At 38.8% G+C, this 14,801-nt stretch overlaps 1 protein-coding gene across 1 annotated transcript; it reads right to left on the bottom strand.

The window, feature by feature from the left end:
• Positions 1–8: 8 nt before the first annotated feature.
• Positions 9–12,183, bottom strand: nudt4a (nudix (nucleoside diphosphate linked moiety X)-type motif 4a). Its single transcript, XM_034215678.1, is given in 6 exon segments — positions 9–1,411; positions 1,414–1,512; positions 3,294–3,381; positions 3,782–3,826; positions 6,252–6,362; positions 11,746–12,183. Coding segments are annotated over 6 exon segments (528 nt in total). The 5' UTR covers positions 11,845–12,183; the 3' UTR covers positions 9–1,325.
• Positions 12,184–14,801: the final 2,618 nt, after the last annotated feature.

Genomic DNA, 14,801 nt, shown 5'->3' with positions numbered 1-14,801 from the left:
ATACACACATAGAAAAAAAGGCTTATCAGTGATCCTCCCCATGCTCACTAAATAAAAGAGCCAGTTCTTGTAAATAAACTGCATTCATCTCTTTCCGCGGTGTTGACAAAAACACGTCTGGCACACTGACCATGACTTCCTGTCATGGTTCCTGTCATAATTTCCTGTTTATGACGGGAGGGAGTATTTCCCTATAAAACATAAATAAATAAATGCAATCAATTCATACTAAATACTGCACATTCAATTGTAACAACATTTCCATGTTTCCTTCAACATCCTATGGTTTAAATCTAACCACAGCATGAGATAAATAAGAGGCTGGTTCAGACACTTGTGTGTACAGTATCTAAAAACCAAACACAATGTACGATTGTTTAAGGCACTTAATCAGAGTAAAGCACACTGTAAATATGCGTTAAAAGTTTAAAACCCTCCCAGACAGGACTTCACATTTGTCAAATGCACTTAATAATAGTGTCTCATGCAGATAAGTATTATTTCTTGAAAGATACAGTATATGTGCTAAATACTTTCTTTCTTTGGGAAATACACATGTTTTGATATGACTTTACATTTCTATAACTTTATGAATTGCTTCTCAGTCCGACAACATTCATTTGTACTACTATAAGATTTGTCTGAGAAGGAACTATTGACATCTGCATTTCATTATGGTGGCTGGTTTGCAGATATTCACCCAATCTGTATTACAGTGTTACGCTGTTACCAGTGATTAGAGATAATACTGTGTGTACGTTTGTAAATATAGGAGGAGCAAGCTTGTTCACACTTATTGTATCAAATCAGACTTTGCCCTCAGCTCTCTTTAGGCAAACTACCTCACAAGACTTGACTTATACTGAGGTGAGCTCAGTTGTACTGCCTTAAAGTGTCTTAACATTTAAAAAAGAAACTGAACCTTTCCATTTAATTTATGCACATGTTTTCACTCTGTGGATATGACATCCTCGAAGAGCAAACGCTTCCCATTAAGACCACCCAAATACTTGTGTGCACTGCTGGTCAAATATTCAGTATGAGCAGCACAATCAGAAAAACTGTCTAAAGCTGAACGCTTTAAAAAGGACACATTTGCTCAAATAGCTGTTGATGGTTATTAAAAAAAATACATGTAACATCTTAAATATGGTTGGAACATTTTGGCACTACCTCAAAATGAGTTTCAAATTCAACTTCAAGGAAGTCCATACTGTACATATTAAGAGGATTCGTTAGTGATGCAATCACTGCAGAGGTCTTGGCCGGATGTCCATCCCAGCGTAGAACAACTGCTTGCTGCTGGTGATTGTCCTTTCTGCTGGCTAGATCTGAGCAACATAATGAGGCGTGTTGTTGTGTGTCACTTGGGAGCTCGGGGTGTTGCTGTTTATTTGGCTACACACGGGCTGCATGTGTGTGTGAGCCTGCGAAGGTACTCTGCATGGACAGGCTTGTGGCTCTGCAGCACTCTAATGGCTTCGTCAACGTTGAACCACTTCCTCTTCCGTCCTGTGAAACATGGGAAAGACAAGGACCAATCAACAGGCAGAAGTGTGATGTGCTCAAGGACAGTTTGTCAACAAATATGGATTATACCTAATGGTTGGTGTTGTTGGGATTAAACCTAAGAACTAGTAGTATTACGTAGAGCCATCTAATAAATTAAAGGATGGACATATAATCAGCAATTATTTTAAAATGTGATTAATTTTAAAAGTAATCCCTCAGAAAGGAATTGCAGAAAAAAGCCCTCAAATAGATTTTCTTTTAATTTGGTGTTGTATACTGACAAAACAAAGACACTGCCTTAAGGAAATTGAGAAAAAAATCGCCAGATAAATGAATAATAAAAGAATAATTATTTTACAAATATTTACCTTGTTTATAATAAAACTCACTAGCAGTGCTACTGTAAGACTGTACCGGAGTGGTAAGGAAGCTTGCTCAATAGGCAAAATAACCTTAAATTGCCAAACCATTACATCATACAACATGGTCAAGGGTAAACTCTCCATCACATGTTGCAGCACTGAAGTCAGAGTGGAAATATACATTCCTGACCTTTAGTTGATGTTTATGAAGACCCCATGTCACCAAACCTTCCTAAAAAAGTACCTTCCAATAAAACAACGTGTCCAGTAAACTGTCAGCTGGGAGTTATTTATACTTTAGCTTCAAACCCATCATCTCCTCCAATTGTACTCCTCAAACAAGGAATTGTACATGGCCTGTGATTATCATAGGGTGGCATGAGAGGGAGGAGCGGGGGTCAACCACTATATGTTGACACCCTGAGGTACACCAATGCTGGCCTCTCAGTGGAGGGGGAGAGAAAAAATTAAACATGCAGTGCAACAGAGGACAATAAGGAGGGGGCAGTGGAGAGTGATGATAACTCTGAGTTAGTGATTTAATAACATTAAACACACAAAAATAACTCCCCATATCCCCACTGTGCAATAACCATGGTCATGTATATACTGTAATATTTATCATAATTCTATTTTATTCATTTATTTATTTATTAATCCTGGTCATCTACATGACGATCCGAAGCTGTGTGCACTACTTGCTGGTCGTAACTGTCAGACCTTTTAATCTGTGTTTTAATATGTCTGTTTTTAAAGCACTTGCTGGAGCAGTAACTATAAATCTCGTTGTATTCTGTACAATGACAATAAAAGCTTTTGAATTTGAACTGAAAAACAAGTGTGCACAGCAAACACCCCTCCCCTGGTGAACTGTAGTTATATGGGCAAAAGTTAGTAAAAGCTACAGTTTTGAGTTGCATATAATTTGAAATATATAAACACGTTTAAAACAAATAGTAATGAAGCACACATGCAGTGGTTATCCATTTAGGAAGACTAGTTGTTGCTCCATTTTTTCCGTCAGTATTTTGGGACAGTGAACACAGTAGATCGGATGGTTTGACTTCATAGCCAAGTATGTGTCTCAGTTTCTCAGTTTACAAAAGAGGCCCCAGCGGTCATTCTCAACAGTCCTTATCCTCAAAGAGACATCAAAATCTAAGAATTTGATTGAGAGTCAGAATATCTTGTGAATTATGATTGTGCACAGAAATGTCATTGGTGTAATGAAATTAAATACACATATATTTAAATTTGCCCCAATCAAAATTTGTAGGGGGTTTGATACCCTAAATTAAATGCTTTTTGTTTTAATACTTTTTTGCAAAAGGCTTGGTATCTAGGTAAATATTTGCAACATCATTTATTTATCAGTTATCAGTAACACAATGAAAAAGAGACTTAAACGTGGATTCATACCAATCTTGACGGAGTCCTCCCAGTCTTCCAGTGTTTCCGTCACAATGAGGGTGTAGACGTATGTCCTGTGCTTACTGTCTTTATTCTGCTGCAAAGAGTAAAAGAAACTTTAAATGACACTATATAAAGGACAGAAATAAACGTTAACGCAATGCCAGCCAAGCTGTCATAAACAATAAAATACGTAATAATAACTAGGGCTGCGAAAATAATCTGAATATTAATCCCAATATGGAATAGTGCAAATTCCAAATTGAGTATCTTTTAGAGGCAAAATATAATTCTGAATTAAAAGTATGGTGGAGCTGCAGAGATGTCTCGACATACTAAAAATTTAAAACTAGACTGGCACAAAAAGCATGAAGCATACATTGGCGTTATATCATGGTTACTAGCTAAAGTGATACAGGATTTTATACTGAATTATATAATGTATTTTATGCCCTGTGAGAGTTTATTACAATTTGTCTATAGTCTGACAAGCTTACCTCAAAAATCCCAAGTAGTCTGCCAAGCTTTCCCTTCACACCAGCCTGAACACACATGAAAGAAAACTCATCAAGAGTGACCACACTCTGTTGTTAGTCACCAGTATGAAACATAACATGATGTAAATCATAGAGTACTCGATAAAGATGAAATCTTTGTGAAGAACTTCTAACAGTGCAATATTTCCTTACAGCTGCAACCCAGCCGGACCATGTGACCTGGTACTAGGAACAGCTCGCTCTGTCCCGATATGTATGCACATTCTCAGTTGAACATTTGTCTCATTTAGGACAGGAAAACTTCAGCAGGGTACTATCCCAGCATTGCCACATACTTGTGAGGCATCATAGGTAGACCTAAACCTAGTCTGAATGACAGGAGGACACACAGACCGGGGGGCTAAACACAACTACAGTGTATGAGTCGAGATCCATTCCTGTTTATGCACAGTCTGTGACTTACTGTATTTACTTGTACACAACTATGACCACTGAATTAGTTGTGGAAAAGTCATCAAACCGCATTCAACATGGTACACAATATATTGCTTTACTATCATCATCTCAATGTATATGATAAATGCATCTCAAAAGACTGGGATATTGTTCTCAGGGATCTTAAAGAGAGTCGGTACAGCAAAAAGAGAAGCAGAGCTGACTTCACTTTAATTTCTCTTTATTTATAGCAAGTCTTGTAGGAGCAAAACCAACAAAAGGTTTGTAAATTAAAGGGTCTCCAGATGATTAGTGGAGGGGGAAAAAAAAGTCATAAAAAGTCAGCTTTACAAAATATGTTTCATTTCCTGACTGGATACTAAACATACTGGCTAACCTCTTCAGGCTTTTTACAACATGTTCCAACAACATTTTTAGTTTAACTGGTCTTAAAACAAACTACACCTTGTGATGACAGTTGCTTTGACCACAAACATTTGTTCTCAAGCAAAAAGATCACCATATGAGAGAGTGAAGATGAAGCTAGACAGATACTACGTGTTTAATTATCTAAAAAAAGTATCGCTGTGGCTGGCTGGGAGACACAACTCCAGTAGATCATGGCTTTGTTTGACTCTTGCTGTGTATATCATGTTATTACATTACATGTTACTTGTTAGGCGCTTTTATCCAAAGCGACTTACATACTCAATACTGTGGGCAATCCCCACAGGAGCAATTTGGGGTGAAGTGTCTTGCCCAGGGACACAACGACATGCTGACTGCAGTGGGGTTTGAACCTGTGCTCCCCTGATCCGAACACCAACGTAATAGTCCACTGCGCCACAGCCTGTTATAACCTGAATGCTGTGGCTTTGTGATGAAGAACCACAAAAGATTTATCAAAGTTGTATTTGTAGTACATTCCATTCACTTTAGTCAAAATGTCACACTTTATTATGTAGTGATTATTGAAAGAAATGGCAATCAACCTCTCCTGATCAGATAGATAAATGTCACATCTGCACAGATTATAGCAATCACACTAACATTGATCTTGACCGCAGGGTATTAAACATGACGTTCTGAATTGTTAGTTTGCCACAAGTAGTGGGTTCGTAGCTCATCTATATTCAGGTGCATGTCTGGTCTGGGAGGCACAGGATGTGGGTAACTGGAAACCCGTTCCCAAATGTCACTGCCATACTTCAAAACTGTCAGCACACTTCTATCCAAGGCAGGGACTCACATCGCACTGGAGTTCAACGACCAGCCACCTCCTTCACTGAACTACAGAACAGTGCACGTGTAGTTCAACTATCACGGTTAAATATGTCCACCCATCATCTGGATCCATACACCATCGGGAGGATCTCAAAGTGTAACCCATGACAACACTCACTCTCAAGGATGGCTGCCATACTCACTTTATGTTTATGATAATGATCATTTGGGTCTGTGCCTTTAACATATGAATGTTGTCAATTCATTTTCTAGTGTAATGTAACATTAAAGGGTCTCAGAAAAATTGCATAATGAGCCACAACGACTTCTTAGCCTGCTTTGAGTTTTGTCAACTCTATCATCACACAATGTAGGACTGAGTCTATTCTTACTCATGCGTTCATATTCATGTGGTAGGTTGCAGAGATTTTTTTGAGGACATGAAATTACCTAATTCACAATGTCCTTACTCTGCCTCCTGTTGATCTACTACTTTCCTTTTTAGACAACACAGCTAGTGTGAGCAATGCTGTTGATCAGCTGACTCATTACTCACATGTTGGAAGTTCCCTCAACCAGTTGAGTTCAACAACAACAACCAAGTCCTACTTTCACCTGCATTTATCCTCAAAGTACCTCAAAACTTTACTTAAGAGTATTGGAAGCATGTAACGTGTTTGCAATCTGCAGATACACATGCAAAAACACTATGGACATGTTTTACTGGTTGCTTTAAAGTAGTTTCAACACATAATAAAATAAGCGCAGTTACATGATGCCTGTGTCTGTTTTTTTCAGTGGATGAGCTCACCTCCTCGTACACCTCCCTGACGGCGGCCCCACAGGGCTCCTCCTTTGGCTCCATTCCTCCTCCTGGCACAATCCATTGGTCTGGATGTCGACTGCTGCTCACTAGAAGCACCTGCCAATAAGAAAGGCCTTGGTCAGGTCTCTGAAGCAGAGTTCAGGGTGCCAGAAACACGCCAACGGCATGCTCAAGTTTAGACTCGGTCATCACTTTAGGTGTCTGGCGGCAGCTGAGTGTGGGGCTAGTCATTCAGCAGGATCCGTATCAAAAATCTAGCATCTCATGCTGGTCATTCAATTCATTTATTTAATGCAATATGAGCGCGGTGTGGATTGGGCTGCTGAGCATGTCCTGTTATTTGTCACATAATCTAAATAAGAGTTGAGATGAGAGTAACGGTGGTAAATGTTCCTGCATTCAAAGCACAAGTAGATACTGATGATAAACAAACAAAGATTTACTTTAATGGGTATGAAGTAACATTACATTTAATATAATGTTCTCAACACGCCAAACTCACTTTTCCTGCCTGAGAGTTTTTCTGTCTGACATAAAAGGATATAATGAAAGCAACACCTTTAGGGAATTTCTAATATTGTAGGTGGACTATACTATACGTTGCAAAACAATGTATTATCAAGATGGACAGCCTTTAAACCAGGGGTGTCAAACTCAATTTCATCGCGGGCCACATTAGAATTATGATTGCACTCAAAGGGCCGGTTGTAACTTTAAGACTATATAAATATACATAGATAATAAATATAAAATAATGTATAATTTTACAATATTTCCTCTGCATTGGATTATTATTGGATAGGGTAATAACTTCATAATTAACTACGTCTGAAAGCAGAAGTCTAGGGCAAATCATTGCAAGTCTCTTCATTGCACATGTCACAAAATGAGATGCATTGTGGGACATGTAGTTTATGGGCAACGTTCTCCTGTAAAGCGGCACGTAACATTATAATAAACTTATTATATTCTTTGCAAGCTCTTGTGGACCACATAAAATGAAATGGCGGGCCGGATTTGGCCCCCGGGCCTTGAGTTTGACACCCCTGCTTTTAAACAGAATGTAGGATAAGATTGTATCTGAAACAGCTCCACAATAACTATTGTATTAAATCATTCCAGCCATAATTTTATTAATAAATAATCGAAGTTTTGCTTTAAAAACAGACAACAATGAAACATTCAAAACTTGAGGTGGAAAAACATGACAAAAGATGACAGGTCAGGCGTCTCATCTGAACTGATCAAACTAATTCGGCACAGTGTTATTAACTGACCTCAATCAAATGCAGCTAGGTCTTTTTAAGGACGGCGTCCCTCTAGAGATGCAGTCACTTAAAACCCTATCTGGCATCCCACTGACCTGTGAATAATTCCTGCATCCTTTCAAACTTGTTACATGTTAGTCGAGCTCTCTTGACAGCTAAGGTTGATCAAAAACAAGAACTCAAAAATCAGCATGCACACTGCGAGATCATTATTGGTGCTAGTTTCTGAATGTCCGCTGCTTGTTATACACTATATAGAACACCAATGTCCCAGCTGAGATTTAGGTATATTGAAAATGGATCGGCATTCCTCCCTGGACCTGATAGTGAATGCATGGCAGATTAGTGAGGAGCACTAATGATAACATCTTCACGGCTGTCAAAGGTGGTCAACGTCGCACAGAAAATACTTTGATGAGTGAAACTTCACGCCGGTTACTTGGCTGTATTTCAATTCTGTAACCTCGTTATGAGGAGTAAGATAAATCCCTCAAGAAATCTCAGGACTCAACCTCGTCATGAGTAGCACACTATGAAACTAAAACTTAAAACTCACAAACAGCTCCTGTTCACATGTTTACGTACTTTGGGTCGTTGATATAATGGCTTAAATGCAAGTGGGTGTCTCTGTTCTTGCATTAACAAACACTCTGGGGACCGTGTGACTTATTCTCAACACAGGCCACTCTGTCAACATTTATGTACTGATAACAGGCCAAGTTAGGAGGTACAGGTTATTCCACTGTCAGTTAATATCACATTCAGTGAATTCAATCTGCAGTTGCCACCTTCGCACTTAAACCTGCGGTTAGATCGTTACCTCACTGGGTCACGTATACTCTTAATAGAGCTATTTGCATTAGGAATCATTTAACCTGCATGAACAATTATGACAAAAGTGCAAAAATAATTGCCAATTTAACGATGTAAAAGAACGATGCATCCCTTAAGGCACCTTCTTGATTTCATTCCTTCTTAGTTTTTATTTAGTCTAGAATACAGTGCCAAAAAAGGATGACGTCATGTATATTGTCTTAAAACATTGACTCAAAGTACAGTAGAATTAAGTAGGATTTTTGCACACTCTGTAATGTCAAAGTGAAATCTGATTATTATATTGTAATTTGAATAGTCCAAAATAAGGGCTATGCTAATATAGTTCATGTCCAGTACAGTGTTACACTCTGTGTGACATTAATGTGGAGTAAAGAGTTGTTGAGGAGGTGAATAATAGCAGATAGCAGCAGTGGGGAGTGTGCCCTGCAAGAGCCCCTCAGACAGCGCAGGGCCAGGGGGGCACTGGTGGCTGTCTCACTGACACAAATGCACACAACACACACATGCATGCCCGATTTCACTCAAACGCCATGTGAAACACGTAGGCCCTTCCACGTACGCAGCTACTCACACACACTCCCAGCCAAAAGGCTTTTCAAAAACCACTGATCAGCAATCGCCTTTCTGAACGAAAACAAAAGAGCTGGGCAGACGAGGTGAATGACCCCGGCACTCACGTCAACATCAGCTTTAAGGTGATCAACAACTCATTACGTAAGACATTGAGGATATATTTTAAACTATTTATTTCAGATTTGTATTATAGCTGTTGCAGGACATAAATAAACAGTGACTAGACGTATAACTTCTATACAATATAATGCAAACCAATAATACATTATTGCTTCTGATGCTTTTCTAATTGAGCTTTCAGTATAACATTCCAATATTGTTTCAGAAAATAAGATGAGGACACTTGATTGTTGTTTACTGACTCCCTGCTAAAGAATACTGTGATGATATGATATGGTTCTTGTTTTACATGTGTAAAATATTGTTTCTGTGTTAAAGTGTGATGAACAATGTTTTCCTGATCTTGTAAATGATAGTGTTAAAGACTCAGGCCATATTAAATTAACATGGTCACGTTCGTTTCCATTTCTCCAGCTGTAATTTGAAAAATGCACTTCAGGAATGCACTACTGTATTGTTGAGATTTGTTTTTTTCTTATGAAGGATAAAAGGACCTAGCTACTACAACTGCATTTGTTGTGCAACCCTAAAAAACTACCATGTGATTGTACATCAATTTCTGGTATATTTGATATTATTCCCTAATATATCAATTCAATATTAAGTTAATATCAAAGAAACACTGGTTTCAACCATTTTGCCCAGCCAAAATCCCAGATTTGATTATCATTTTGTTAACTGTATTATACTAACTGGATAATGTACACTGGAGCATACTTATAGCATAATGACTAACAGTACTTCATATGCCAGTTACAGCTACTATGATGATATCAAAAATAAACACACAGTAAGTCATTATGTTGTGTTCCCTTGAATTAAAGGGTGAAAATTAACAGATGACATTATTGTTCAGAGTACAAACAACATAAAGTCACCCTGTCGAATGTTTTCTGCAGACCTGTTCCTGGACTCCAGCTGATGTTGAGGAAGTGACTGTAACGCAGGCATGCAGACTGGATGGATAAGTTACCACATGACGTGAGGCACATCTAATCACAGCACACATGGTGACCGTGAAGGAACAGATCGGTTGGGCATGAGACCATTGCGTCATGTGCCAGCGCAATCAAAGTGACTTTTAGCTGATGTCAGCACTCTGTCACAGACAAGCAGCAGAGAGAGAGACAGAGAGAGTGATGAGGAAGAGGAGAGGGGGGTGGAGCACGAGGAGCAGGAAAGAAAATCTGTCAGGGGACAGCAAGTGCCTGCACCTTGTTTCTATAAATTGCAGCTGATAGGTCACTTGGTGTTTAGGACACAGTGTAACACTCAAACCCCCCCCCCCCCAGCCAGCCTCCTACGACCCCAGGCAGACATGCTCCGTTATCTCAGACAACCCGTGCCCTCAGTGTTTAACCTATTGTATATAAACTCAGCCTTAAATACTAACCCAGCAAGAGAAAAGTACTTTCCGGAGGCATCAAATGAAAATTCCTGTACTCTTTACATCTTATTTTGTATCAGCCACATGATCCTGTTAGGTGGCAGAATGCATTTGATATTAATATTCAAGGTGAAAGGTCACATTTGATTTCAAGGTAAGCATTTTTGAGTGAGCGTGTGCAAACTGAGCCAATGTGGGACAAGTTTTGCTGCCTAGATGCTAATTCTGCTATCAAAGTATTGATTATACTATACCAGCAATACTGCCATTTATGTATATACTGTTGCAGCTTTATCTGTTTCCTCTTCCTCCTAATTTATAATTCTAACCATTCACTATTGCCTTTATATGATATGCTCATTCTGGCATTGTTTTTCTTTGTTTATTTGGGTATTTACCATTTTTCTATGCTAGAATTGTGCACTGTATGTGTGACCGATACAAATATTGAATTTTGAAAACATGCAACCTTAGCCTTATTTATTCTTCATAAGAATAAATCAGGCTAAGGTTGCAGAACTGCATTGTGAACTTACTACAGTTTAAGTCAATTGCACATGGGATACTATAAAGGCAGCAGCAACAGAGTGGAGGTGTGGCAGGATGCCTCAGCAAAAGGATTAGTGATCACAAAAACATGTGTTGATATGGAAATTATCCTGTACAATAACCACATCAGCTGATGCTAGTGCAAGGTACAGTAGACAACAACACCAATGTGCATGAATGTATGCAATATTTTAAAAAGACAGATGGTATGTAATGGCTTAGGAGCGTTACATACCAAAATGACACGATAGTTCATAATCACATCCAATTTTAGATCTATAAAATGCATCAGCGGTTGAAGAGATATGTAACCACAGACATTATTGAGGGTGCAAGGCTGTCAATGTCAATACTTGAGCCAGCACAGTGTGCAGTGGCAGGACACAGAGGGGATGTCTTTATGAATTATGAGTTAGGCTATCTGGATTTCCTCCTGGACAGGAAATAAAAAATGATGGGGCTCCTGCTGTGTGCTGGTTACAGTAAATGCAGTATGAGACCCCTTGTTGTTTTATATGTCAAGTATTTTGGATTTTAGCCAGGTTAGTTTCACTAATTAAAAACACGTGAGCAGACTCACGCACACAACATTCAACTGAAAATCGGCCTGCACTATGGCGTACACTTTAAAACTACTTAACGATAACCAGGCAGAGTTTGGTAAAAAAGGAACATTGTCAACAATAAAGCTTAGTAGTATAACGTTTAACCACTAACTCCAGCCGTGGACAAACACCCCTCTCACCTCTTCCTCTTTTTCGTTTTTAAAACACACACACGCCGCTCTCTTTTTGAACCCTTCGCCGTCGTACGTCCTGGTCTGGTTGGGCTTCAACTTCATCATTTATGTTCCCAATCGTCGAGTGTCCGGAAAAAATGTTTGTAAAGCGAAAATCTGGATTCAACCAGACGCTGGAGAAAGTGGCTTTCCGAGGGAGAGAGGGAGGGCAAGAGTGTATCTCCCGAAATAATCCCAACTTTAAGCTTCTTCACAGACAGTCCCGGTTACAAAGTGTGCACTCGGTCCATTCATTCCTGGGCAATGTCAGACAGCTTCTGCTCGTATATTGTACCTACCATGGTGGTTTATCGCCGCTGTCAACACGCATGATTCAACAGACTCTCTCCCATCTGAGCTGGGAGAGGTGAGCTGCTACTGATCTGAGAGCTGCCTGTCAGCCCCAAATTACAACCACTTTCATGTTCATCATTAACAGCAGGATTGATAAGCCAAACATAGATCAAGTGTCTGCATACAGCTGCCAGCTCCACGGTGTGTTTCAGTACTGCTAACAGTAATCATCAGAAACACAAGTGATGGCTTTAAAAATGCTGCTTTCAAGTGCCGCTCATAAAATCTTCACCCTTAACTGAGAAGCTTTAAAGATAATTTTAGAGCCTTTTTGTGAGATATACATAGCAGGACATAGTAACCGTTTGTTACAAACATACATCCAATTATCCTCCATCCTATATTTTAACATCAATCATCCCTTTTTAATTATCTGAAATTTTTTATATTCTGTTGTATTTACAGAAATTAAAAATATTTTAAAGAAGTAGAATGGTAGTGGCTCAATCATTTTCACATTGAAATGTACAGAACCAAAAGTAAATAGACACACAGACCCAAAAATATACACTTAAATTAATTAATAAATAAACCATAATCTTGCATTTTCATTATTATTTGAAATGCCTAAACTCATACATTGGCAACTAAACTACTACTACTATTTTGATTCTGATGAGCCAACTTCTCACTGTAACTGAAGCAAGCATAAGGCCGTCCCTTGCAGTTTTAAGGTCAAATCAAGAAAACGATGTTCAGCTGAGTGAGAAGCCTGCTGGTGACACTCAATGGGTATTTACAGCAGCATGTTGCTGTAGCAAAGCCTGTAACATACGGCTGTGCAGAGGCCTATACAAAGCTCAGGGTCTCCCTCTAGTGGAGGTGGACTTTCCTCAGACCCCATGATGTGTTCAAGAGTGAAAATGTTCAGAGATGTTTAAAAGTGACGGTGTCTGAGTAGCTGGATGTGTTTTCTTCTTGAAGACTGTAACCAAAGCCACTCATAACATTGGGACACTGATACTAATGTGTATACAAATGTGTACCTCTGGTAGTCAGCCGTGTTTCAAAATGGTTCGTCTTAGTTCTCACTCACTGGGGAAATAATAATACTCCACTGGGAGGGAGAAAGGAAATAAAGTGCACAAAAACGTCTTTGGTTGGCATCAGTGGCGCTAGCAGGGGGGACCAGGGGGGCCATGGCCATTAGTCAAGTTTGTTTTCATAATGTTTTGTATGCTAATTTAAAAAAAGGGTAACCAGTTTGTTTATAAAGTATAAATATAAATATACAAAACAAATGGAATACAAGCTATATGTATTACTCTCACCACAGTGGCCTCATCTAAAAAAAATAGAAATATGTCTCGTCACCTATTTTCTGTCTAATACTAAAAGGTGGTGTTTTGTATCATTTATAATGTTTGGAATTTGCTATAAAGGTCAATAATAGATGGTGTTTTTGTGTTCAATCACAGTATGTATTTACCATTTTATACCCCTTGAGTTTTTGGGTCCTGTTGAAATAAAATAGTCATGTTTTAAAACTTGATTCAATAAAGTAATGTCAATCATCTTTGATCCCAGTGTGACACAAACAGCTTTGTTCAGTCTAAAACAATTTATAACCTAGAGACATAATATAACTGAAGAACATGTTGTGTTGCTGTTGTGTATTGTATGTGTTGAGAATGCTGAACATTTTGTGCCTTACAATAAAGGAACTTGTTTAAATTAAGCTGTATTTGTCTTTTTAAAAGGAAAGAACAACTATATAAAAAACAAAACAATAAATCACCAACACATGTATACATAACACAAAACAAGGTTCTTTTAAATGTTGTTTGAAGTCAAATGTTAACTATCCGTATTATATTCACTTCAGATGAATAGTATCAGAAAATGTAAAATAAGAAACCAAAGTATATCAGTAGGTGATTCTCTTTGCCATTGTTTTCATCTAGTCTATACTTTTACAACAATTACATTCTTGGTTTTGGTGGGCCACCCCAAGATTTTCAGTGGCCCCATTTGGCCACTCCTATGAACAATTTCTGGAGGCGCCACTGGTTGGCATGTGCAAAAACTGCTTTTAAAATTGATAATTAAAATGCGTCATCACATCCAGACAGCTCACAACTCTGCACAATAAAATATTAATTTGAAGGAGACCAGGGACAGTTGTAACACGGGACAGTTGTAACGCCTTAAATATGTCCAATCACAAACAAGCTAGAGCAGTGGTTCTCAAACTTTTTTTCTGTCAGGCACCCCCTTTGGAGAAAAAAAAAAGTCGGGCACCAACAACACAAACAGTCACGTAATGGGCCAAGTTAACATTTATTAAAATACATCAATATGAACGTGAGCCTTCCTTTAAAAAAAAGTGTCTTATCACAGCATTAGTGTCTGCAATGAGCCTGTTTTGCACTGCGCATTTCTTCAAAACGGGGTTGCAGGCTCAGTGGCGGCGCCAAAGATTTCTTTTGGGGGTGCTGTGGGGTAGCGTGACGTTTGAGGAGCTCACACATTCAGGGTTTCCCATTAATGTACCGGTCGCTACAGTTGAATTGACTGCAACAATCCCCACGCAAATACACAGTGTACCCGCGACTGTTACAATGAAGGCTCGATAATCAGCTCACAGCATATAGGTGTAAGCAGGGGTAAAGTGCTATTTTTATAGGTGGTGTGTGGACCGGGGGCATGCTCCCCCGGGAAGATTGTTT

The sequence above is a fragment of the Gymnodraco acuticeps genome, unplaced genomic scaffold (genome assembly GCF_902827175.1).
Source record: "Gymnodraco acuticeps unplaced genomic scaffold, fGymAcu1.1, whole genome shotgun sequence".
In the NCBI taxonomy this organism is placed as follows: Eukaryota; Metazoa; Chordata; class Actinopteri; order Perciformes; family Bathydraconidae; genus Gymnodraco; species Gymnodraco acuticeps.
This window is presented reverse-complemented; position numbering and strand designations above follow the sequence as displayed.